The sequence below is a fragment of the Bactrocera dorsalis genome, chromosome 4 (genome assembly GCF_023373825.1).
Source record: "Bactrocera dorsalis isolate Fly_Bdor chromosome 4, ASM2337382v1, whole genome shotgun sequence".
Lineage (NCBI taxonomy): Eukaryota > Metazoa > Arthropoda > Insecta > Diptera > Tephritidae > Bactrocera > Bactrocera dorsalis.
This window is the reverse complement of record NC_064306.1, coordinates 23,132,327-23,156,992: the sequence shown is the minus strand read 5'-3', so window position 1 is coordinate 23,156,992 and position 24,666 is coordinate 23,132,327. Positions and strand designations below refer to the sequence as shown.

Below are 24,666 nucleotides of genomic sequence, written 5' to 3'. Positions count from 1 at the left end.
CTTTCGACCAATTCAGCGATTTTATCGCAATTTTCGACGACAGGCCTTCCGGAGCGTGGCGCATCTTCGACCACCTCTACACCAGAACGAAAACGTTGAAACCATCGTTGTGCGGTGGAAATGGAAACTGTATCGGGTCCATAAACTGCACAAATTTTATTGGCGGCTTGAGATGCATTTTTGCCTTTATCGTCGTAGTACTGTAAAATATGCCGTATTTTCTCTTTATTTTGCTCCATGTTATGCGACGAATAAAATAAATACGCGCTTTCAGCGCCAACAAGCGAAAATACCGCAAGACTTTTTTGACAACCTAATATAATATGTCATTTCCAGCGCTATTTTCTATTTCAGCAGCTTTTCTGACCGTCTTTAGTTCTGCCTAGAAACTACTATATTATTCCGGCGGCTTGAAATGTCCCCCGAGATCTCCGCGCAATAGATCCCGGCGCTAACTCCATCGGCCATTTTTGATCCGTCGTGTATTATTAAAGAGTTCCGCTCGTGGTTCGCGTGCCTGAAACTAATCGAGATAGATATAGGATTATATTAGTATATCAATGATCAGGGTGATGAAAAAAGTTGAAATTCGGTTGACTGTCTGTCTTGAGATATCTTGGTGAACCTTAGTATGGAGGTTCCTTGGTATAATAAAAATTTCGGGTTCGTAGATGGACATAATCAGACCACTGCCACGAATCACCATTAACCGAAAACATATAAAGTGCCATAACTAAGCGGTTAATTAAGGTATAAAGCTGTAATTTGGTACGGAGGATCGCAGTAGCAAGGGGCATCTCTGGGCAAAAACTTTTGAAAAAGTGGGTGTGGTCCCGCCCTCTAAAAAGTTTAATGTACATATCTCCTAAACTACTAAAGTTACAATAACGAAATTGCTTAGTGCAAATCTTATAAAAATTCCTACCGACAGTGTGAAAATGGGTATTGTTAAAAACTACTAAAAGCTCGGTAAATCAATAGCTAAATACGCCAGTATGAGTGCTTTATGGGAGTTAGTGTAAAAATAGGACGATGGGCGTGACATCGCCCATTTTTTGGTCAAATCCCATATCTTGGAACCCGACTACCCGCTTTCGACAAAATTTAGTTCGTGGTATTCTTATGTCACACTATAAAAATGGCCAAAATCGAACAACAACCACACCTACTTACCATCTGGCACAATTTTAAATTCCACTTGAATTTCCAGTACACAAATCAAAAAGCAATATATATAACGGGATAAAACTTTGCACGAATAATTTCTTTATTGACCTTATGAGCAAAAATTGTTGAAATTCAATAAATAATGTTCAAGCCCCTAGGTATCGAATATTTGGACCCCGGTGCCTACAGCCGAAAAAGTCGGTCAATGTGTGATATATATAACTCTCTTATACTGGTATATATGTATATTAAAAATGGCTTAAACCAAACCAATACTTCCCTTAGCCACCATAAAAGTAATAAAAAAATTTTCGAACTTCCGGGTGATTTTTTACCGTATATATCGGCCAATATGTGAGTTATCCCAATGCAAATAAGAGAACGTGTTTTATTCCTAACATTTTTTTATTCTTAAATAATTTCCCTGGCTGTGATTCTTGCTAGTTGCAAGATTATAAAATGTTCGGTTGCAACCGAACTTAGTCCTCCCTTACTTTTTAAACATGTTTTCGACCATAGATGAGCTTTGCTTATGTAAATCGTTGTACTAAATACTACCAGTCATGTATCTTATTGTGGAACTTAGTTATGGTACTTTATGCGTTTTCAATTACTTAATAGCGTTTTGTTGGCCTGGCAATGCTTCGATTCCGCCCTTCTGCAATACAAACCTCTTTTGGTGCTAAAGAACTTGTGTACCAAGTTTCATCAAGAAATCTGAATTTCTACTTAACTTATTGCTTACACAGATGGACGCACGGACGAAAAGACAGTCACTCGGAATTCAACTCGTCTTGTCATCCTGTTAGGTGAACATGTTACAAGGTTATATAAATGTCACGATCACGTATCAAACTCGATTTTTGGAATAACCCTTAACACTCTGATGCGCTTTTAATGTCATCTACGCTTGTAAAACGACGATCTTTTTTAAGGTTCTTTTCCTTTTTTTATAAATAGAAAAAAATCACACGAAGTCATGTGGCTGGGTCATCGTCACAACATTGTTTGCGGCGAACAACTCATGAACAAATTCTTTGATTTAACGAACCAATACATACATATCGCTCATTTGCTGCAAGACCGGCATAAGTCAAAAAAATCGATTTTCCAGAAAACGCGTTTAAAGTTTTCAACTGACTACAACCTTACACGGTGACTCCAACCTTACCTTACACCTCTTCTCAAGCGGAGCATATAAGAGGTATTCATATGAATTTTTCACTCAACATGAAGTATGATATAACGAACAATTCTGCAGCATTAACTCAAAAATCACGTTTTTTGATTTATGCCGGTCTTGCAGCAAATGAGCGATATATCCAAGCTCATAAAAACACGCTAACCTTAGCGACTGTTACAGGCAAAGTGAGCAATGAATACAGCTCAAATTTTTATTTTACTTTAGGGGCATACAGTATGTAATCAACATAATATATTTTTTATCATACTTCAGGGACATGTAGTATAAACATAATAAAAAATAATATACATATAATAAAAAATTTTGACAATTGGACTCTTTAAAGATACGCACTTTTAATTCTAAACACATGTCGTAAACTCAACCAAAGAGGCTAAATTTAATATAACGGATATGTGACAAAAAAATGAAGCAGTGAAACCGAAATCATTATAATAGGAATGAGAGGCTTAGACCAATTTCATTTATAGTCAAGAGTAACAGTTTCAATAGTCTTATAAAGTTATAAGTTATAACAAATCGAAAACATAGCGTTGACAAAATTTTGTGTGTAATCCAATAAGAATTTTTTTAAACAAGTGTTAAATTTTATATTTTATAATTTTACCATACATTATGACAAGTTGTGATATTATATATATGTATGTATGTATATATTTATGAAAAGTTTCAAATATCACATACATTTATTAACCAACTTATATAGCATATAATCAGGTAGAAAGTCGGAAATTATAATTATTAATTATTATATCTGGTACATTCGATATAAAGTCTGCTAAAATAACGATACAGTAGACGCTCGGAAATTAGAACCACTTTGTTTTTGGGGTAGTTCTAATTTCCGAAATGTTCTAATTTCTGGACGGTTTTTTTAACGTGAATAATAAAACTAAGAGTTAAGCCACTTCCAAAAACTATATAAAAACATTTTTTTTTATTTCTTTTATTATTTTATTTAAAAACATAACAATTCACTCCATTAAAAAAACAACTAAAAATTTCAGAAATTAATTAAAAATTCAGGATAAGGGCTCAGTTCAAAATTAATTTTTGTTTGACATAAAATCAGTAATGTTTGTTTGTTATTTTGGTTTCTTTAAATCCGATATAACAATATCGTTACGGAGGGCCAAAAGATTGGCCATGTGCTTACTTGAAGACATTTCACTCTTGTTGCACCAATTTATTAAATTGTTAACGCTTTCAATAGCTATAACATTTGAAATAACTGGTGTGTCATCAACAATATCGTCTTCACTGCTATCAGAAAACTCATCATCGCTACTTAGGTCATCATCGGTACGGTCTTCAAACTCATCTTCATTCCATTTCTCGATGTCAGCAATACACATGAAATTGTTTGGATCAATTTCTGCTAAAACAGTTTGATTTACTTGGAGAGCTTCATTGCAGTCTTCATTTTTGTTAAGCAACTGTGCTAGTGGCACATCATCATCGCTGTCGTATTGGTCATAGTTCCAATTTAACAACTTTGACCAAGAATTCCTCATCACTTTTGGCGTTATCTCATCCCAAGCTTGTTTCAGAAATATTATTGCCTTTCGGATGGAATGGGATTTCAACAGACTATTCGGTGCACCATCTTCAGCTATTATTTCAGCAAGTAACTTACTTCTGTAAACAAGTTTTGTTAACTTTATGGGATTCTGATCCATTGGTTGCACAGCTGCTGTCACATTTGGCGGCAAGGAATATGCAACTATAATATGTTGCCATCTTTGCTTTGAAGATGCTCAATCGGTGCATGCGCGGAGCAGTTATCAATAAGCAAAAGAGCCTTCGGAGGCAAGTTATATTTTTGAGAAAACTGGATGACCTGTAAACAAAAAAATATTTTAAAAATAAAGAAATTAAAAGCAAAATTATTTCCTCTTACTTATTAATAAATATCTTGTGAAACCAATCGTGAAAGATCCGAGACGTCATTCAAGCATTTTTGGAAAAGTTGTAATGAAGTGGATTATTAAAACCTTTGAAGCTCCTGGGATTTTTGGCTTTTCCAATAACTAAGGGCACTAATTTGTGAGAGCCATCAGCATTTGAACCAAGTAAAATTGAAATTCGTTCTTTTTGAATTTTGTATCCAGGCGCACTTTTTTCACAAGCAGAGACATATGTTTTATATGGTAGGAAGATAAAATAATTCGGTTTCGTCCACAATATAATTGCGACTCTATTAACCCCATATCAGTGACTTTTGCACGGAATCTGTGAATAAATGGAGTAATCGAGGCAATACTAGAAAGAATCTCGCCACCAATTTTTAAAAAACGAATGCCGTGTCGCTTTTTAAATTTAGTAATCCATCCATCGCTTGCTCGGAATGCATTTTTATTTTTATCGGGGTATTCTTCACCAAAAATTTGTTTAGCTTTTTCCTTTAATATTTTTGCTGTCAATGTACACTTCCTTTCGCGTTGTTTTAAAAACCACTCATAAAGACGACTTTCCATTTTCGGATATTCGGCACTATGCATAGTTTTATCTGATGCTTCCTGATAAGTGTTGAAAACAGCATTTAATATAGATGACCTATTTGACTTGATATAGCTGATGACAGATTTGCTCACGTTGAAATTAGCGCTAGACGATTCCCTTGAACTCTTTTGTCCAGCTTTTCCAATATCTTTACTCTGGTTTCCAAAGATAAAGTGCTTTTTTACGTTTATTTGACATTTTTAGTAAGTTATTTTTAGTTTTCGGTAGAGTCTAGCAAAATATGTCCACGCGTATCAAATTTCACATACGAATGACAAAAACACCAAAAATATGGCAAAACAAAAACTAAAATACAGCTTGGGGATTCCCCTTTCTAATTTACATTTGTTCAGTAAAATAAAAACCAAGAATGGGAATTCCCTTGTGTTAAAAATGAAAAAAAACTCTCAGGAATTAGAACCTCAAATTTCTGAGAGTTCTAATTTGTTAGCGTCTACTGTACTCATAATACAATATATAGGGTTGTCAAAAAAGTCTTGCGGTAATTTCACTAGTTGGCGCTGAAAGTGCGTAGTTCTAGTTTTATTCGTCGTCGGGTCATGCTATACCTTTTTGGAAAGCTCATTCCACGCGCTAACACGTGTTTGATTGATTGTCGTTTCTTTTAAGTCGTTAAGTTAACCATTTTCACGATAAGAATAATATGAGCGCCAGACCACAGCGGAATCGCAGGAAATATGAGCTAGCAAGAAGAGGCACCCTAGAACCGCTATCGGTAGAATGGGAGCGGATCTGTGCTCCCGTATCTTATTCTATTACTGAATAGCTGGGCGTCGCGAAAGCTTGGTCAGCGCTGAGCCACATTGTTTACACACGCTGTCGTCATTACCCTTTTGGCTTCTACGCAGTGAGGCTGGGAATCCTACCAGACGCCATCTGCAGAAGCTGTATGGAAGAAGATTAGGTGGAAACAACTCAACACTTCCTTCTTGGCTGTCTTGCGTTAGGAAGGTCAAGACTTAATCACTTGGGGGCGCATACCTTCAGATATCCCATCGAACTGGCGGGAAGCGTTTTGCTAATTTATAAGTTCGAACACAGGGGTTCCTCTTTTCTATGGCCCCACAAAGGGCTACATATATGTATATAGTAGTCCACGTCCAATCAACCATGTAGCCTAAACTAACAAAGCACATTGAACTTAATCACTAAAAATAAACATTAACAATACATGAAGGCTAACCTTCGATATAAAAAAAAACAAACACTGTTATATTATATTTACATACGAGGTGTGTTCAAAAAGTATCGCGAATTTTGAATTTTCGCGGGTTACGTATATTCGAATTTCGAACTTTTTGTGGCGTTATGTTGGTACTTATGTCTCTCACTTATGCCGACGAGCTCGGCCATTTTGAATGTTCATTTAATTGTTGACAGCTGCTTTGCTTGCACGTGTTTTGGATCGTCTTCGATTTTTACCTATCAAAAAAATTGCACCACGATAACGCCCCTGCTCACACATCGTTGCTTGTGCGCGACTTTTTGGCCAAAAACAACACACAAATGATGCCCCAGCCACCGTATTCCCCAGATCTGGCCCCCTGTGGCTTTTTCTTGTTCCCTAAACTGAAGAGGCCCATGAAAGGACGACGTTACGCTTCTCTTGACGAGATAAAGACGGCATCGAAGGAGGAGCTGAAGAAGATTAAAAAAAATGATTTTTTGAAGTGCTTCGAAGATTGGAAAAATCGTTGGCACAAGTGTATAATATCTCATGGGGATTACTTTGAAGGGGACAAAGTAGATATTCATGAATAAATAAATAATTAAAAAAAACACAAAATTCGCGATACTTTTTGAACACACCTCGTACATGAGTGACGATACGTTATTTTGTTTAACGAAATCAAGCACTTGATGATACGTTTTTTTGAATTTTTAATATAGCTTGGGTATTTTTGATCTCAGAAGCTTAAAATTTGTGACACATATTATGTATGTTAGCTGAGGTAATTTGTTAATCAAATTTAACATATTTTCTGCATTAAACTATTGAGCGATATATAAAGTCAACCGGAAGTGCAAAAATCTTTATATTATATGTTTGGGGCCAGGGAATTTTATTAATTTTTAATTCAAAAGCACATTATTATCAGAAATAGAAGTTTTTCTATCCAAATCTCAATAGATTCCACGACTTTGATCATTTTATGACGTGATATGGCATACTTTAAAGACACTATTTGTGCAAAATGTTATCCCGATATATGTGACCTGGTCTACGAAAAGGGGGCTTAGGTGCGAAAACTAGTTTTCTGGGAAAAGCTGTTAAAAATAAACAACTCGTTTCGTCAGTTATCTCATTAATTGTTTTTTTTTTTTTTTGACACCTAAGCCCCCTTTTCGTAGACCAGGTCACATATATGTATATGTATGTATGTATTCATTGGTGCTTGATTTGCATAACGTAATGTGAAAAGAAACATTTGGAATTTATTTTTTTGAAGTTGGCGTGGTGTAGTACGACTTCACCCATTTGCACTTTTCAAATAAGATCGTCAGGGTAGTGTTGAGTACTAAATTTTTTTGACATCGGTCTAGCAGGTCCTCAGATAATGCATTTCACCTAAAAGCCACGCCTATTGTTCCATTTGGATACCGGATTTTTTGTAGCCTTTCTATACTTTCTTAGATGTAAAATTTAATGACTTTGTCGCATTTAATTATAGAGTTGTCGCACCTTTAGTGGTTTCAATACAGGAGTGAGCGGGAATGTAATCCGATTTCACCCATTCACATTGCCACAGAAAGTACCAAAACATTTTGATCTCAGTAAATTAGGTTGAAAGAATTAGGCTTATCCCACGAATGTTGGCGCAGATTGTAGGGTCTCCCTCTTCAGGTAAGTATTTAACGAAAAATATGTCGTATTGAAATTGCCGACGTGGTTATCTTATTCACTTAAAAAAAAAGTATACGTCGAAAGTATTTAAGTACAAAAAAGCTTTACAGTATATTTATTATACTTAATATGAAAAAAAGACTACCACGACCTAAAAAGCCACCAAGTATGTGGTTGTTATTTTGATAGAGCCCAAATACATATATAGGGGATGCTGCCCTAGTGTCTCAACTAACAACTTTATTCCGGTTATGTAGACCTGAGGAAACGAAAACTATTAGCAAGTGAAACTCCCGTTTCACGCGCATTGAGTCTCACTATACTAACCAACCCTTTGTATGTCTAACATAATCGGCTTTATCAGAGACCTTACTTATTAAAAGTATTGTAATAATTCCCGAATAATTTACAATTTCAAGTCGTTCGATACAACAATAACGCACTCTAGGTAGTATTTAATTTACGGTATCTAGAAACTCCCAAATATACGGGGGATATATATTAGTTCTCATAATACACATATTTAACGAAGCCGCCTGTCAAAACTCGACAACAGCTCAATGTCGGAAAGTGTCTATCGCCAATGTTATGACATCGACCCGTTTACTGCAGGAGAAACCATTAACTATCGATGGTGTCGGTTTTTGATAGTGCGCCGCCATAGTTCATAAATTTCTTGTAACGCTCCGAGGATTGTATCCGATAAGCATTTGGACCACCTTAATGTGATTTCTTATCACCGAAATTAGATACAAGTTTTATTTTTAATCCATATCTAATCATTTTATTTTTATTTACGTTCATTTATTTAATATATTTGCAACCATCATTGACTTACAATTAAAATATATATATATGTGTAGGTTTAAAAATTTCGATATTAATTTAAAATTTACACATGATTTACTTTCTAATACTTTTTTTAACAATTTATGTATATAGTATAGTTTACAAGTTGTTTTCTGCTAAATTTTTCATACAAAAAGTGATTCTCAATTACCGGTGTTTTAAGCTGATACACATATATTCCATAATAGCTATAACATACAAATATACTCGTACATAAGGCGTGTGTGGTGTTTTATATACTATACATTGTTGTTTTTCAAAATATTGTTTGCTAACACTAAGTGACGAATTGCTTTTAGTGAAAATATTTATTTTCGTACTCGGGATATATTATAATTTCAGTTTAGTTTTTACTCAGTGGGCGCATTAATGGTGGCATTGTTGGACAATAATGACTATAGAAACCACTCATACGAGAAATTATTTGATCAAAATGGTCTCAAATCTTGTTTTCTTTCATGGCAATAAAAATCGATATCAAATGTGTTTACATTTTTACTGTTATATGAATTTCTACTTTTAGACACAAAACCACACACATTTAAAAATGCAATAGTTAACCATTTGACGGCAAAAAGTTTTTGATATGACTGTTTTTGGATACACATAAGTATTCGGCAACTAACGACATTTTACTAATTTTCATAATTTATTTTTATTGCAATGGTATAATATTGAGAATATGGGGAAAATTAAATAAAATAACTCGTCTTCACTAAGCGATTAATACGCTGCAAAAATCTGCCTGCTTTTCCTTGCGAAAAACGTTTCTAAGTCTCACTTCGTCATTGGCTGAAGAATTATTGTTACACTCTTACAAATTCCATAATTGCATTATAGAAGTACTTTATTAATTTTTTAGTCTTATTAAATTATGAAAATAAGGATCGTTGTATGTAAATAAAGAATATTACAGGCCAAAAAATCCATTGAAACCAAATTTGTATTTTCGGATCATTGCTTTCGGTCCTCCGAATTTACGAAATATAATTTGAACCTTATAAATGATTTTTATTACACATCATCAAATAGAGTAGTTAAATTATTGAATTAAATTAATTTCAAATCGGAGAAAGCTTTGAAACAGTCGCATTAATCACTCTCTCTGAATGTATAATCAATGCTGCCTTCATATTTTCTGCAGGCAATCACTGTTTTTATTTTTAACATTTTTTTTTTTTTGCTAAAGGCAAATACTTCCATAATGCAACTTGAAAACATGAGTCACAAATTGATTTCAGTTATGACTGTACACACGCTTTGTTATAATTGCACTGAAAGCTGACCCTAAGTCATTAACACTGTTTATTTATCGCATTCTTTTTTTCCTTATATAGTAGAGGTTTTAAAAATTATGTTTAAAATACGGCATATCTGTTTGATATTAAAAACTGTGCATAACCAATGTTAGATAAGAGAAGAGTTGATAATTTTATTAAAATATATTCACTAAAATGCAAACAAAATAAAAACAAATTGTTTAAAAGTAAGGTTAAAAATATTTAAACAAACATTACAAATCTACGAACGAGAATTAAAATAAGTTTATTTATACAATTTAGCGTAGGATCGCTTTGTAAAATTTATATATATATATTTTTTAATAAAACAGATAGTACAGAAAACATTTACCTACAGTAGAAATGATTTTAGAATTGAAATATATATATACTCGGCAACATCATCTTATTTGCAATTTACCTCATATGTTGTCACGCTTGTAAGCAGAAGTTGTCTTTTCAAATATATTTTCTGTGTTTTACATTTTAGTTATCTTTAAAGCGCGTTTTTTCTCTAAAGTTGAAACTGATTTAGCGAAAAGTAAATTGTTGATCACGGTGCAATGCAATAAAACACAAATAAACAATATTTTCTGCTGAATAAATTCACTATAGTACCAATAGATTTCATAAAGTTATTAATAAAAGTACAGAGATAAAGATTTAACTTAATTAACGAAATGTCTAACTTGCTCAAAACATGCAGCAGCATCTGAAGATGCTTTTGAAGCATTCTATGACGCTGAGAAAAGGGTGGGACATTTATAAATACATTACATATGAATCGTTGCCGCTGTGTAACGCGCCTCACCACGTCTCCATGACCATTGACTTGGGCGGTACTGAAACGTGATAAGAAATTGATATATAGTATAAGGTTGCCTGTAAGCAATAGACGATAAAGGCTCTGTAATTATGAATAATGCTTATGCACCAGTGTAAAATAGATTAATTAAATTATAATTAAATAATACACACAAATTAGTTTATTTTAATAATCTTTTTTTAGTGCCAAAGTGAAAAAACATCAGTCACCACAGCAACATTTTTAATGACTAATCTACATATTTATAATCTCGCAACATGTTGTACAGAGTATAATAGTTTTGCGAATCGTAGATGGGGTGGTTTGTGGTATGAAAATGTTTGAAAAGTGGTCCGCCGCCAATTAAGTTTAATGTACATAACTCAAAAAAAAAAACTTAAGCTATACCAACGAAACTTGATTATGACACAAAAGGATTTCATAGGGGCCAGAGTCAAAAGTGAATAATAGGCGTCGCATCGCCAACCATTAGCTGAAATCCTATAGGTCAGGAAATTTGGTGTACAACATTGATAATTTTAAGTTAGTTCGGAAATGGGCGAAATCTTCCATAACTCGAAGTTCTCCACAACTCGAACTTTTGAATTGACAATAACGTTTAGAATTCAAAGCTCATATAAATTTCATTCCATTAATCGAAATTATAAACCTCTTTTACAACGTATGATCGAATATGCTGTTTCGACGCGTTCAGACCATAGGGAGAGGACTGTTGACTGTTAGGGACAAGGCACAAAATCTAAATTTGTTCATATAAGATAAATGCTTAATGTCAAACTTAAAAGGAATCAAAAATTAATGCTATTATATAAAGATAAGGGATCTCACATAACTAATCACTTTACTTTGTTTAACAAGAAATGAAAATTGTCGTTATGTAGTGAATGATGCAATGGAAACTTGTACAAACCTGATGCAAGTGCTTTGACTGCATGTAAATATAAAATAAAATAAATATACATTGTAAGTCAATATGAGGAAGATTACTATTAAACCAAAATATTCATACTTTGATATTTTTTGCTGTATGTATATAAATAAAAATCAACATATATTTTTAAATTATATTCAAAGGCAATTAGTTTTTCCTTCTATTAAAAAGTTATCCAATGTAATATTAACACATTCCCTCTTTTATTTTTGATCGATCTCGCAAAAATGTCAAGCCGTACGTACCTGAATAAGAAGTTGACCGCTTTTAGTGTGTGGATTTCTGTACGCATAAAACACCCATAGCACGACTGTTAGCACTAGGCAAATGGGCACCAAAAAACCAAGAGCCAACCCCATACTTTTCGACTCGGCGTGTGATTCCAAAGCTTCATTCGTTACTTTCGCCGCATGAATGTCATCATGCACTGGAGTAACCGTTGCGGTGTTCGTGTCACTTACATGCGTGCTGCTTTCATGTTGGTTGTTGTTAACATTTTCAGTGGGCACATTCGTTGGAGTAGTGTTCGTACTGGCATTAGTGTTGCCGCTGTCAATTGCATTGTTACCTTTCTGACCAAGGGCAGGGCACGCAGATGTATCAACGATTTGAGTACGATCACATCCTTTTCAATATAAAACAAAAAATATAAATTTAACGGACTAAGGCATAGCAAATCACATTTAGAAAGTCATACCTTTATGTTGCCACTCTTGCTTTTTACGATCTGTGCCGGTTGAACACCTATTTAGCGTTGGACACCATGCGCACTTAAAGTAATTCAGATTGGACATAAACAATTTAGAGTTTAATTTACTTCAGTGGACAGGAAGTTAAAACTTACATCAAATGAAGTTTTGTGATTTATGCAGGCTGCGCAGTCCTTATAATCAAGGCAAGTCGGAAGGGCTTGTAAGTAAATGATAGTTGCATTCGATATGCCATTATTAGACAAATTTATGCGATGGTATTCATAAATAGTTTTCCTGCGTGTGTCTAAATGTGAAAAAATAAATATATTTTAATGATCTGCTTGAGTTAACATTACTTATGTCCTTACGAAATAGTTAACTTACAGAAAACGGTCTTGTCAATTATGTAAGCGTCAGAAAGACCCACTTTAACGGGATGCTTATCGTCTTGAATGGCATTAATATCGATTGGAACGTAGTAGTAAATGAAAACAATATTGCCATTTTTATGGAGCGTTGCGCTAAAGGTGAACTTTCCTACGTCTTTTTTGTCTTGCAGCGAAACTTTCTCCCAAATTACAGTGAAAGCAGTGCCTTAACCGTGAAAAAAAATTTAAATCAGTCATGATCTACAATTGCGCATTTGATTTCATACCGTTATCCCTAGTGCGAACAAATGATTCATTTGATAAACTTGTGTCGAAGTTAGCCATTAACGGTGCAATATACTGCGTTGCCGCTAGCCAAGAGTGGACATAATCACCAGTATAAAGGAAGCCGCCAGTCGCTACTGTAACATTTCGAACAGGATGACCATAAAAGGGGAAGTCGAAGCTCAATTCGACAGTCTAAGTAGCAAAAAATATAATATAAAAGAAAGTTTTCATTTAGTATTAATATATGTGATATACAAATTACATTTTCATCTTAATACGGATAAATCTTATGACTATATGTTACTATGTAATCAAAATATCATAATAGTTGAATAAGTAAAGCATTCTGCATCTGCAAAATAATCGCATCGTTGGCTATTATATCAGTTTTAATCATTTTAACCTTACCATGGCACGACGATGGGATTGCGAGAGCATGGTATTGAATGTAGAGTTCTTGACAGATTCCCACACTCGCTCTGCTTCTGCCTGGTCGACATAAATGGAGCTGTTATAGTAGATGTGGTGGTCCTATCGAAATAATGTAAAAAAATAATTATCTAAGTTGTTATTGTTGTTCTCCAAGCAAACTTCTTACATTGGTAGAATTGACTGTGTAATTAGTTTTTTGGATTTCACTGAGAGTTTCGTTATCAGGCACGTCAACGTTATCTATAACTTTTTCTTCTGGCGTTTCAGTCGGCTGATCAATGGCCTTAGTTTCCTGCAATAATGTGGAATTTTTAGCTACCGTTGGGTGGGCAGCCGCAGCACCTACCGTTGGCTGACTGGGAGCGGAAACAATCGTAGTCTTTGGCTGTGACAACTGTAAGCCTGCATCCTTCCGCTGGCCAGTACCATTTACGCCTAGTAGGGGCATGTCAGCTGCTTTATATGGCACCACAATCGATGATATATTCGATGGTGCGGCGGTCTCCACTGGTTTTTTGACATCGCCGATCGTCGCATTTGCATTCTGTGGCACACTTTCATACTGATTTTTAGCATAAATTGTCGGTGTGTCACGCTTCTCACGTAATTTCACCAAAGCAATATGTGCGTCATAATCCGAACTTGACTCCGGAAACACCCTGTACAGCTCAGCTGGTTAAAGAAGGGAGTAATAATGTTTATTTCAATTATTTAAACAATACTAAAAACTGTAAATTGTTATTATTTACGAATATATATGTTTATATATAATATAAGTGAAAAGACTAAGAGCATCAATTTTATCTACAATTGAAATGGCTTCTTGGTATGCAACAAAAACACATACTGGTGGCCAAGTAATTAAAGCCCATTTCCTTTTGCAAGTTTTGATCATTTATATAACTTTTATTGAATACTCACCACAATTTTTACAATTTTTACAATTTTTTCCTTTTATGTGTTAGAAAATCAATTTTAAATACAATAAAACACTAACAATTGCTAAAAATAAAAAAAAAAATGGTTTCTAATTATCTGGCCACCAATGCATTTTTGTATTTGCAATTGTCAATGTACTCGGTTAACGTGAAATCACTTCCATAATATGCAACAAATAGAAAATCGATATTTTGCGCGAATATGCGTTTAGATATTTATAGGCAACTATTTCTAAGGTTACATACACTATATTCAAAAATAATGTAAACCCTACTTAGACACAATGCTCTTTATATGTAAATGCGTGAAGCGTTTAAAACCGAAAGAGAAGCATGAAACTAGCAAACACAATCTTGTTTATGCGTTATATCTTTCTAGGGACCTTTAATGACCTTTGGACTAAAAATCCGTAACGGAAAAGTGCAGCGACGCTTAGGAAAGGAATGATCACTGTTTCGAAGAACCAATTTGTCATAGAACGAGTTTTTTGTTCTGTCCTAAAAAGGAATGTAAAAAGTCACAAACTAAAAATAAATTCAGAGTAAATACACATATTAGACCCTTTGATTGTAGAGGCACTTTAAAATGTTTCCAAAAATCTAGGTGAACACAGTTTTTAGAGAAGTTTTTAAGCAATAAATTGCACTCACATTCGAACTTTATAGCTACAATTTGCATTTTATAAACGCCTATTAACCATTTGACTTGGTCAATTTATTTAAGGAACTGTTTAAATCATTTAATTAATATCAAGGTTTGAAAAAAAAAATACTATATTCACAACTTTTTCTGTGAAGAATCCACCACTGTCGCATATTTTACTTGAAAATAGTGAAACGAGTTTTTATAAAATTTTAAATTATAAATCGTAATTAAAAATTGGAATTTGAATTGAATAAAATTTATAAATATATTTTTAATTATAAATAATTATTGGGATTAAGAAAAAAATGTATTTAAATGCAAATTAAATTATTTTGTAATGTATGATTTGCAACCCTGCTTAAAACTAAATAAACTAGTAATAACTAATAAGGGTAACTGATATTATTTTTAGCTTCTGTTGATACATATGTAAATAACTAACTATAGCGTCTCACAACAATATTCGGAAAATATATTTTTTTTGTAAAATGAATCCGAAAATATTTTATTTTGGAAACTTTATTATTACTTCAAAAAAACGTTGTACTCTGACTTATAATAAAAATCAAAACTTATTTTAAACAAGTAAGGAAGGGCTAAGTTCGGATGCAACCGAACATTATATACTCTTACAACTTGAAAAACCAAATACTTTAACGTGTAAAACCAATCATATAGATTAAAGTCAGCCGGATGTTCGAAAATCCTGATATTAGTTACTTCATATGTTTTCGGTTAATCGGGATTGGTCGACGTGGCGGTGGTCCGATTACGCCCATCTATTAACTCGAAATTTTGCAAATGTGCCGTTATTATTGCTGGCGTTCTAAGCAATCCGTAGATATGTATCTTGTCTGAATAACAATTTTCAATCCTCCCCAGAAATTTGCAAAGGAATTCGCTGAAGTTGAGACAGCTGTTATCGTGAAAAAAATTGAAGAAGATCCGCGTACTTCAGCTCCAGAAATAAATCCAAGCTTCGCCCAGTATACTGGAACACGCAGGACGCTTAGAGCTGCTGGCTAATGGACGAACTCTACGAATTACGACGACGAATTGAAAAAAAATAGAAGGAAGCGTCTGTTCACATATGAGAGCGTGACAAAAACGTGTCTATAACTCAGAACTATTTTTATACTGAAAATGCTAAATACAAGGCAATGTCAGCCAGGAGTGATGGAATGACAATTATCATATTAGTTTCCGTTGTGTTAGCCCGGACGGCCCCAAAACAGATCACAAATTCAGAGCTTATTTGAATGAAATATTACCAAAGTAGTGTCTGTATCCGGTTATTGGAACGTACTCATGTCGGGTTGTAGTAATTGGTTTTATAAAAAAATATTAATGAAAACCTCGTGTTCATGAAATTTGTCCAGTTATGGGAACGGCCCAGTTATTGAGAAATTTCACTGTGATCAATTATGGACTTCCTTTATATGAAATCGCTGAAATCAAATATAATTATTCACTAATACTTGGTTTATTTTGCATACTGAATTGCTAACTTCCCTAATATGTTTTACGACTAATATATTTTATTGAATGATAGCTACAGTTAGGGTGTTCCAACATACTATGCCTGTGCACATATATGTATACAAGTTAACCTGAAACCTGACACAGCCGCCTAACGGCAAATATGAACAATAAACTGCATCTGCAACTGCAGACCACACAACGCGCTCTATTCGCGGCTTAATTAGATATGATGTTTATTTAAGTTTCGAATAAGCGCATTTCAATATTCTGATAATTCATTTTATGATAAGCTCACATTTTGTGCTATAAAATGCAGGATTGCCAATTGTAACTCATACCTTTAAATTCACCATTATATGTAAGTGATTACGCGAAATAAATAAAGTTTAAAAATAGCTAAAAGGCTATAAAAAATATTTTTTTTATTGTAATTTAAAAGAAGAATTTAATTTACATGCTTTAGTAGGTTCAAAAGGTTAATTAGGTAGGTATTCGCAAGTTTGTAGTAGACGCAATTCCAGTCATCACAAACCTTTCAATATATACATGTTTATATTTATTAACAGCAGGAGAAATAATATAGAAACTGACAAAAAAAAAACCTCTTATTAAAAATCTAACGATATTCCTGACGTGCCTAACATTTTATAAGAATTCACAAAAGATCGATTAACCTCAGGAAGCGTAAAGTGCCACAGACATGTCTTAATTGAAACAATTGATTTCAGTTACGAAACGGCAGTATGTGTGTAAGCATGTGTAGTATTATATTTATTTTTGTTTCGTTGTATATATGTATATCTGTATACTACCATATACTTCTATATAGGTATGCGGTTGGAAATTGCATTAGTATCTAAGAAAGCCAATATTTTGCTTTCTACTGTAAAACCCCGAATTGAAAAAGTGTAATTGCCTTAGCATAAACTTTCTTCTTGAAAAATTTACAGAAAAGTCTCGAGCCACATTTACCCAAACCCGATCCTAATAACCTATAGAAACACGATATGATATCTAAGACCGGAAAACATTTAGACGAAAGTCACCACCATTTCAACCGAATTTTGCACACTGTACATAAAAACATCGTACAATTTTATCTAAAAAAAAATAAAAAACAATGTGGTACTTAAGATAGGCTCCCAATTTGTAAGGATTACAGGTGTATGAAATATTTAAGGCCTCACTAGGCGAGATTTTTAAACGATTGTTTTAATTCAGTGCACCAAAGTAATTTTTTGCCTGTAGTTATTACAAAGTCAATCTATTCAATAAAAACATATAAATTAATTATAATAATATTAAATAAGGTATATACCGATCTACCAAATTTTATTGGCACATATAAAATATTATCAATTTATTTTATTATATTACATTATTTTTGAGAATACACAAAATTTCGTTCACAGCGGTCATGTATGTACTTATGTATGTATGTACTCAGAACAGTAATATTTTGATTTATTAGCAGTTATAAGCGTTATGAATATAGTGTTATAAATAGTCTAATCCCATTTAAAGTTTATAAAATAAAATTTTATTATTTTCTTAAAATATAACTGTATATCTATTGTGGTTTGGTTTCGAGCAAATAAACAAGATTTGATAATAAACATATTAAGTGCATTGGAAACATAACTATGTAACGAAGTCTCCATATCACTAAATATGTACATATACAGTTGCGGACAAATTCTTAGTAGTGCTAGGTATTTTTTTAATATATAGGGTTGTCAAAAAAGTCTTGCGGTATTTTTATTGAATTTTTTTTATTGAAATTGAAATGAATTTTTGATGACTCATGCCCAGCTCTTGACCGATCATCCTACGGCTGCTACTATGCCGGTCTCTTTCGACCAATTCAGCGATTTTATCGCAATTTTTGACGACAGGCCTTCCGGAGCGTGGCGCATTTTCAACCACCTCTACACCAGAACGAAAACGTTGAAACCATGTTGTGTGGAAATGGAAACTGTATCGGGTCCATAAACTGCACAAATTTTATTGGCGGCTTGAGATGCATTTTTGCCTTTATCGTAGTAGTACTGTAAAATATGCCGTATTTTCTCTTTATTTTGCTCCATGTTTGCGAAGCTATAACTCACGAACGACTTAAAAGAAACGACAGTCAATGAAACACGTGTTAGTGTTTCCTATACCTTCCCAAAAAGGTATAGCATGACCCGATGCGACGAATAAAAGTAGAACTACGCGCTTTCAGCGCCAACTAGTGAAAATACCGCAAAAATGACAACCTAATATATGATAATACTTTTTTGTTTTGAAATGCACTTTAAAATCCGTTAGTTCCAGATGTCAACATGAAAACATGCAACGACTGCTTCGCTTGGCTTGTTGTTTTTGTTTCAATTGGGGCGCTTTTTATTTCCAAAACGTTTTCGGTACGTCAAAATCTTAGTAGTGCGTAAATAAAGTGTTTGAAAAACTAAAATTATCTAAAAAATTTTGTGAAAATTTAAAAATAACGGTGAGACTCATTTATTTATTTGAAATTTTTATTTTTAATTTTAAAATTTTAATGTTCATTTCGCAATATCGAAAAATAAGAATCGGACGACTGAGAAACGTTCCCTGAGAAAAAAAATTGATTACTGGGGGCAAAACAAAATAGTATTGGTTACTCAACCACAATGATACGTAACGCTATCAGGTCCAACCCAGTAATAAAAAAACGTGGAAGGAACCCAGCAATGTCAGTCAGAAAAGTCAATTACATAGTCAGATACTCAAATCAGTTTTCATTTGCGGCTGCTACAGAAAACAAGTAAGGAAGGGCTAAGTTCGAGTGTCACCGAACATTTTATCCTCTCGCATGATAAAGTGATAATCGAGATTTCATTATCCGTCATTTACATATTTTTTTATTTTGTTGTAAAATCAATTAGAATTAAATTCTGAGAGATTAACCGATATTTTCGGTGAAAAATTAGGTTAGATTAGGTTATGCACTGAGTTCTTCGTATTCGATATCAGGGACCTTGGAAAGTTATAGTCCGATTACGACAATTTTTCCACCTCATACCTCAGCTCAAATACCGTATTTGTGTAAAGTTTTATTCCGCTATCATCATTGGTTCCTAATGTAAATATTATACAGAGAAGGCATCAGATGGAATTCAAAATAGCGTTATATTGGAAGAAGGCGTGGTTGTGAACCGATTTCACCCATATTTCGTACATGTCATCAGGGTGTTAAGAAAATATTATATACCGAATTTCATTGAAATCGGTCGAGTAGTTCCTGAGATATGGTTTTTGGTCCATAAGTGGGCGACGCCACGCCCATTTTCAATTTTTAAAAAAAGCCTGGGTGCAGCTTCCTTCTGCCATTTCTTCCGTAAAATTTAGTGTTTCTGACGTTTTTTGTTAGTCGGTTAACGCACTTTTAGTGATTTTCAACATAACCTTTGTATGGGAGGTGGGCGATTTCTTCCATTTTTGAACTGTATATGAAAATGCCTGAAGGAAACGACTCTATAGAGTTTGGTTGACATAGCTATAGTAGTTTCCGAGATATGTACAAAAAACTTAGTAGGGGGCGGGGCCACGCCCACTTTTCCAAAAAAATTAGGTCCAAATATGCCCCTTCCTAATGCGATCTTTTGTGCCAAATTTCACTTTAATATCTTTATTTATGGCTTAGTTATGACACTTTATAGGTTTTCGGTTTCCGCCCATCTTCGAACTTAACCTTCTTATGGAGCCAAGAAATACGTGTACCAAGTTTCATCATATCTGAATTTTTACTCAAGTTACAGCTTGCACGGACGGACGGACAGACAGACATTCGGATTTCAACTCTACTCGTCACCCTGATCACTTTGGTATATATAACCCTATATCTGACTCTTTTAGTTTTAGGACTTACAAACAACCGTTATGTGAACAAAACTATAATACTCTCCTTAGCAACTTTGCTGCGAGAGTATAAAAAGATGCCTTTAATGTAGTTGCAAGTATTGAAACTGTACGCCAGGGTTCGCGCGATCACGACCTGAGCCAAAGAAAAATGTCGTTATTGTCTAAAACGCATGTTGAACAGAGACTTCGATTCGCCAAAGAAGCTTTAAATTGGTCTTCGACAAAATTGCGGAACATTTTATGGTCGGACAAATCGAAGATTGTTAAGTATAGCGGAAACGGATCGCGTGAATGTGTAAGATGTCCACCCAACACTGAATACCAGACGAAATCAACAACAAAAGCGGTAAAACATAGAGGTGCAAGTATCATGGTTTGGTCATGCTTTTCTTGGCAAAGTGTAGGATCCATTTATTGGATTAAGGAAAATTTGGACGTTCCAGCAGGACAACGATCCATATACAATTTGAAAAAAAGGAAAAAGAAGTAATTTCCTACCCTTTTGTCGAAATTTTCTATACTATTAAGTTTTTGACCGCCGAAATTTCTCATACATTTTTTTGATATACTATATTATAATTCATTGAAATTAACCAATCAGCTTTTTTATTGGTTTGTTTTACTTACCGTTAGGGCTTTTAACAGGTTATCGTCTACATTTACACCCTAATAAGAATTTGACCGCAGCTGTACTTATATATTTAGATCATATGAGAATTTAGTGTAATAACCAACAGAGCATTATTTACGAGTAAAAGACAAATTAGGATTAATCTTTACATAAGAGAGGTTAAGAAAGTAAAAACATAAATATATGCAAAATTATAGACCTTTGTATAAGGGTGATCGAAGAGAACTGCAATTAATTCATATAATACAATCGTTGGTTTAATTTTTTTTTACAAATTTTTGCTAATGTGAACGGCTATATAGACGAGGCCGAATTACAAGTGTATGGATTCAAAATTTTGATATTATATTTTTTAATTTTTAAATACCAATACACAATCCTTTAGTGTATAAAGAAGTTGTAACAACATATAGAAGTAAAAAAAAGCGTAATACAAAGGCCCAACAAGCGAAAACAGCTCCACGCTCCTCCACAAAGCCCGGACTTGAATCCGATTGAATACGTATGGGATTATTTGAAAAAGAATCTTAAAAACCATACAATTTCATCAGTGGCCACTCTAAAAAAGGCCTTAATAGAAGAGTGGAACAGGATACCATCCTCATTACAGTTAAACTGATCTCTTCGATGCCAAATAGAATGAAAGATGTAGTAAATCTAAACGGTGGACCAACAAAATACTAAATTTTAAGTTTTGAAACAAATGCATCGCCTATTAAATATTAATAATAGAAATTGATTACATAAATATGTAGCGTACGATGAAATATGACGCAAAAATTTTGTTCGGTTTTTACTTTTTTTTATTTAACATTTTCATTCTGAAATAAAATCAATTAATTTGCTTATGAATTATATAACTGAAAAGAATTCTTTTATTTATGGAAGAACTTTTTGCTGTTGAGTGGATTGAAAACGAAAAAATTGATTTTAGAGTGCCGTACGATGAAATATGACGCTGACTGTATTCTTGCGAAACAAAGCGATAAAAATATACTTGGAAAAAGAAAAGAAAACGACTCAGCGTCACGAAATGATTTAAATGACAAAAGTAACGAGGCCGAGTACTTTCAAGAATTTGTAAATAATTTTATTTTTGCAAATATTGCTTGGTTAGTTTATTTCTCTGCCATATGCGTTCTGCAATACTGATAACAGCCAGTTAATGAGAAAAGTTAAGAAGTTATATTCCTGGAAATTCTAATAAGTTTTAATCATGAAATAAAGTTTCGTTGATTTTGAGATAATATTTATTTGTTAGTGCTATTTTAAATCATAAATATTAAATAAACAGTATAGTTTCCATAGAAACGGTCGTAATAGTAGAGCAGGTCAAAAAGATCTTATCTTGGAACCAGACCTTGATATTTTAATTACAAAGTGTTCCGATTTAATATGCTCGAAATTTTCAAATTCAGGGCATTGTTTTCGTATATTTTGTATCCATTGGTCAGACCAAGCGATAAATTTTAGATTTGAGGAACTAGGCACATCATTTACAAATTGATTTCGTACCAATATTACTGTAATGTATTTTTTTAACTACTATACATACGAATATTGTGGTAAATAGAGCATAAACCCGCAAAGTATTTTCTACTTAAGCATTCGTGTATCCATGTCTTGTAATTGCTTAGGCATACTATATACATACGGGTGTATATTCATTTAGGATTGCTTCTTAATTAAATTTAAAAATTATCAAAATTTTGTTATTAAATTTCGTAGAACCTACACCAAACTTAAACTTTAAATTGTAATGTTTTCAAAGAAATCTGTTTCCCAAACTCACAAAGAAAAATTGTTTCATGGCTGATATTTTTTCACATTGATATGCCTAAAACCAAAAATTTCCCGCAGTATTGTTATCTTATTTATCATTCAGTGCAATTATAAAGGTATAAATACAGAGTTCAGTTTCATGTCTGAACATATATACGACACTTATAAGCAGAAATGTAAACTGATTAACAAAGAAAAGAATATTGTTAATAAGAGACAGAAAACAATCAGCAACGTCACCTGTTTTATAAATGGTAATGTGTTGTTAAAGTGTTAATTTTACTTTGATATATGCCTAAAACAATGAAATGTGACTATAAAACATTATAATTATTTGATTTAGATTACCTATTTTATAATAGATTGTTTTCAATATTGCAACCACCCCACATAGAGCTATTGACAAGATTAATTACACACATTAATTCTAAGAATTATTAGAAGAACATAACTACTGACAACCCTACTCTTATAAATAGTTATTATATTAATTTCCGAATTATGTCAACATATTTACAAGGAAATAATGAATTTGTATACATATATTAGGAAGTCATTCGGTAATAACTGTCATTTCTATTATTTCAGTATGTTTTATAGAAATTAAATTTTGCCACTATCTTCACCGCAACCACAAATAAACCACACCATCAAACCTTAAAATGGTTTAATTCTTTTTGTATTTTTATTGTCGTTTTGCGTTTAATGCAATCATATTATTTATTGCTTTCATCATTTCCTTATTCACCTAATTTTACACCAACACATCTTAATATTTTCACTTTTAATTAGTTATTCGAATTATGGTCTGGATAAAAACTACTGAAGTTGATTTAAACTTGTAAATGTGCACTTACTTCCATCAAATTTATTGGCTGTACCCGAATTAAATATAGAAATTAGAAATAATAGTGCTCCAACGCTGAATAAAAATTTACTTTTCGTCATGTCTATTTGCTTGATAATCTCCAACTGAGGTGAAATTGCAATGATTTGGCAAGTGCTGTTCGTTTATTTCTAAAGTCTTGCCAGACGTTCCCCAGTTACTCTGTTCATTGATTTTACAAAGCGCGTTTCCTCTGTTTTTGTATTATATTATACCGTTCAAATACTATATAAATTTTTAATTTTTTTATGCGATATATATTTTTAGTTAATACGAGTAAGGGAATACCATGAAAACATTCGGGAAAAATATTAAAAACTTTTATTATAACAGTACGGTAGCACAAGAAAGAATCACAAATTCTGTGTTCATACACAGAAAGTTTTGTTGCAGCAACTCGTTGGTTGTGTTAAAAGAAAAGCTGCGGGAACAACGAAATACCTATAAACGTATAGAAGATTTATGTACAATATGACAAGTATGTATTATAAATAATTTTTGAACTATGTCACGAATTTATGGTATACTGTTACTTTTTCTCGAGTGAAGCATGGTTCTGTAATTGAAATCCCGGTTGACAATTTGATAATTCATAAAATCAAAAAAAAAAAACTTTAATAAAGCTATATCCATATGAATTTACACAAATGAGAAAGCCTATTTGGTAGTGAAGCAATTAACTCTTGAGGACTTCTCTAATTGCTATTTCACATTGAGCTTCTGCTTCGCTTTGTGTCAGACATTTGTTTTGATAGAAAAGTTGGGTACATGGTTTTATAGGAATACGTTCAAATCAAAGCAAAATGCAGCAAAGCTAAACGAAATTTCTTCCAAGCAGCGAAACGTTCAATGTGGATACCGGTTGGTTTTTTCGATTCGTTGTTAATGTATAAATTGTCACGTAAAGCGAGGAAAGTTGAAAGCCAAACTTCTTAAGACGGAAATTTTGTTGGGGATAGAAAATTTAATTATAAAACCCTCATACATATGTATATTGGAAAAGGAAAAGAG

The 24,666-nt window shown here is 33.2% G+C and overlaps 1 protein-coding gene and 1 long non-coding RNA gene across 5 annotated transcripts in view; one reads left to right on the top strand and one right to left on the bottom strand.

Moving 5' to 3' along the window:
• The window catches only part of LOC125778090 (uncharacterized), a 165,847-nt gene extending 156,896 nt beyond the window's left edge, over nt 1–8,951 (top strand). Inside the window, exon 2 of the long non-coding RNA XR_007422480.1 lies at nt 6,576–8,951. This is a non-coding gene — a long non-coding RNA (uncharacterized LOC125778090). The remainder of the gene's footprint in view (nt 1–6,575) is intronic.
• Nucleotides 8,952–9,993: 1,042 nt separating this feature from the next.
• LOC105222667 (plexin domain-containing protein 2) lies at nt 9,994–23,786 on the bottom strand. 4 transcript variants are annotated; one of them, XM_029548833.2, is made up of 11 exons: nt 23,627–23,786; nt 13,752–14,077; nt 13,572–13,697; nt 13,382–13,504; nt 12,973–13,165; nt 12,702–12,911; nt 12,470–12,621; nt 12,323–12,395; nt 11,871–12,250; nt 11,605–11,622; nt 9,994–10,710 (listed from the first exon to the last, which is right to left on the bottom strand). In XM_029548833.2, the coding sequence occupies exons 1-11, from the start codon at nt 23,715–23,717 to the stop codon at nt 10,642–10,644; spliced, it is 1,761 nt and encodes a 586-aa protein (XP_029404693.2). In that variant the 5' UTR covers nt 23,718–23,786; the 3' UTR covers nt 9,994–10,641. The 4 variants fall into 4 exon arrangements, with proteins under 4 accessions (XP_029404693.2, XP_029404692.2, XP_011198388.2 ...); XM_029548832.2 differs by having other exon boundaries at nt 13,572–14,077; XM_011200086.4 differs by lacking the exon at nt 11,605–11,622.
• Nucleotides 23,787–24,666: the final 880 nt, after the last annotated feature.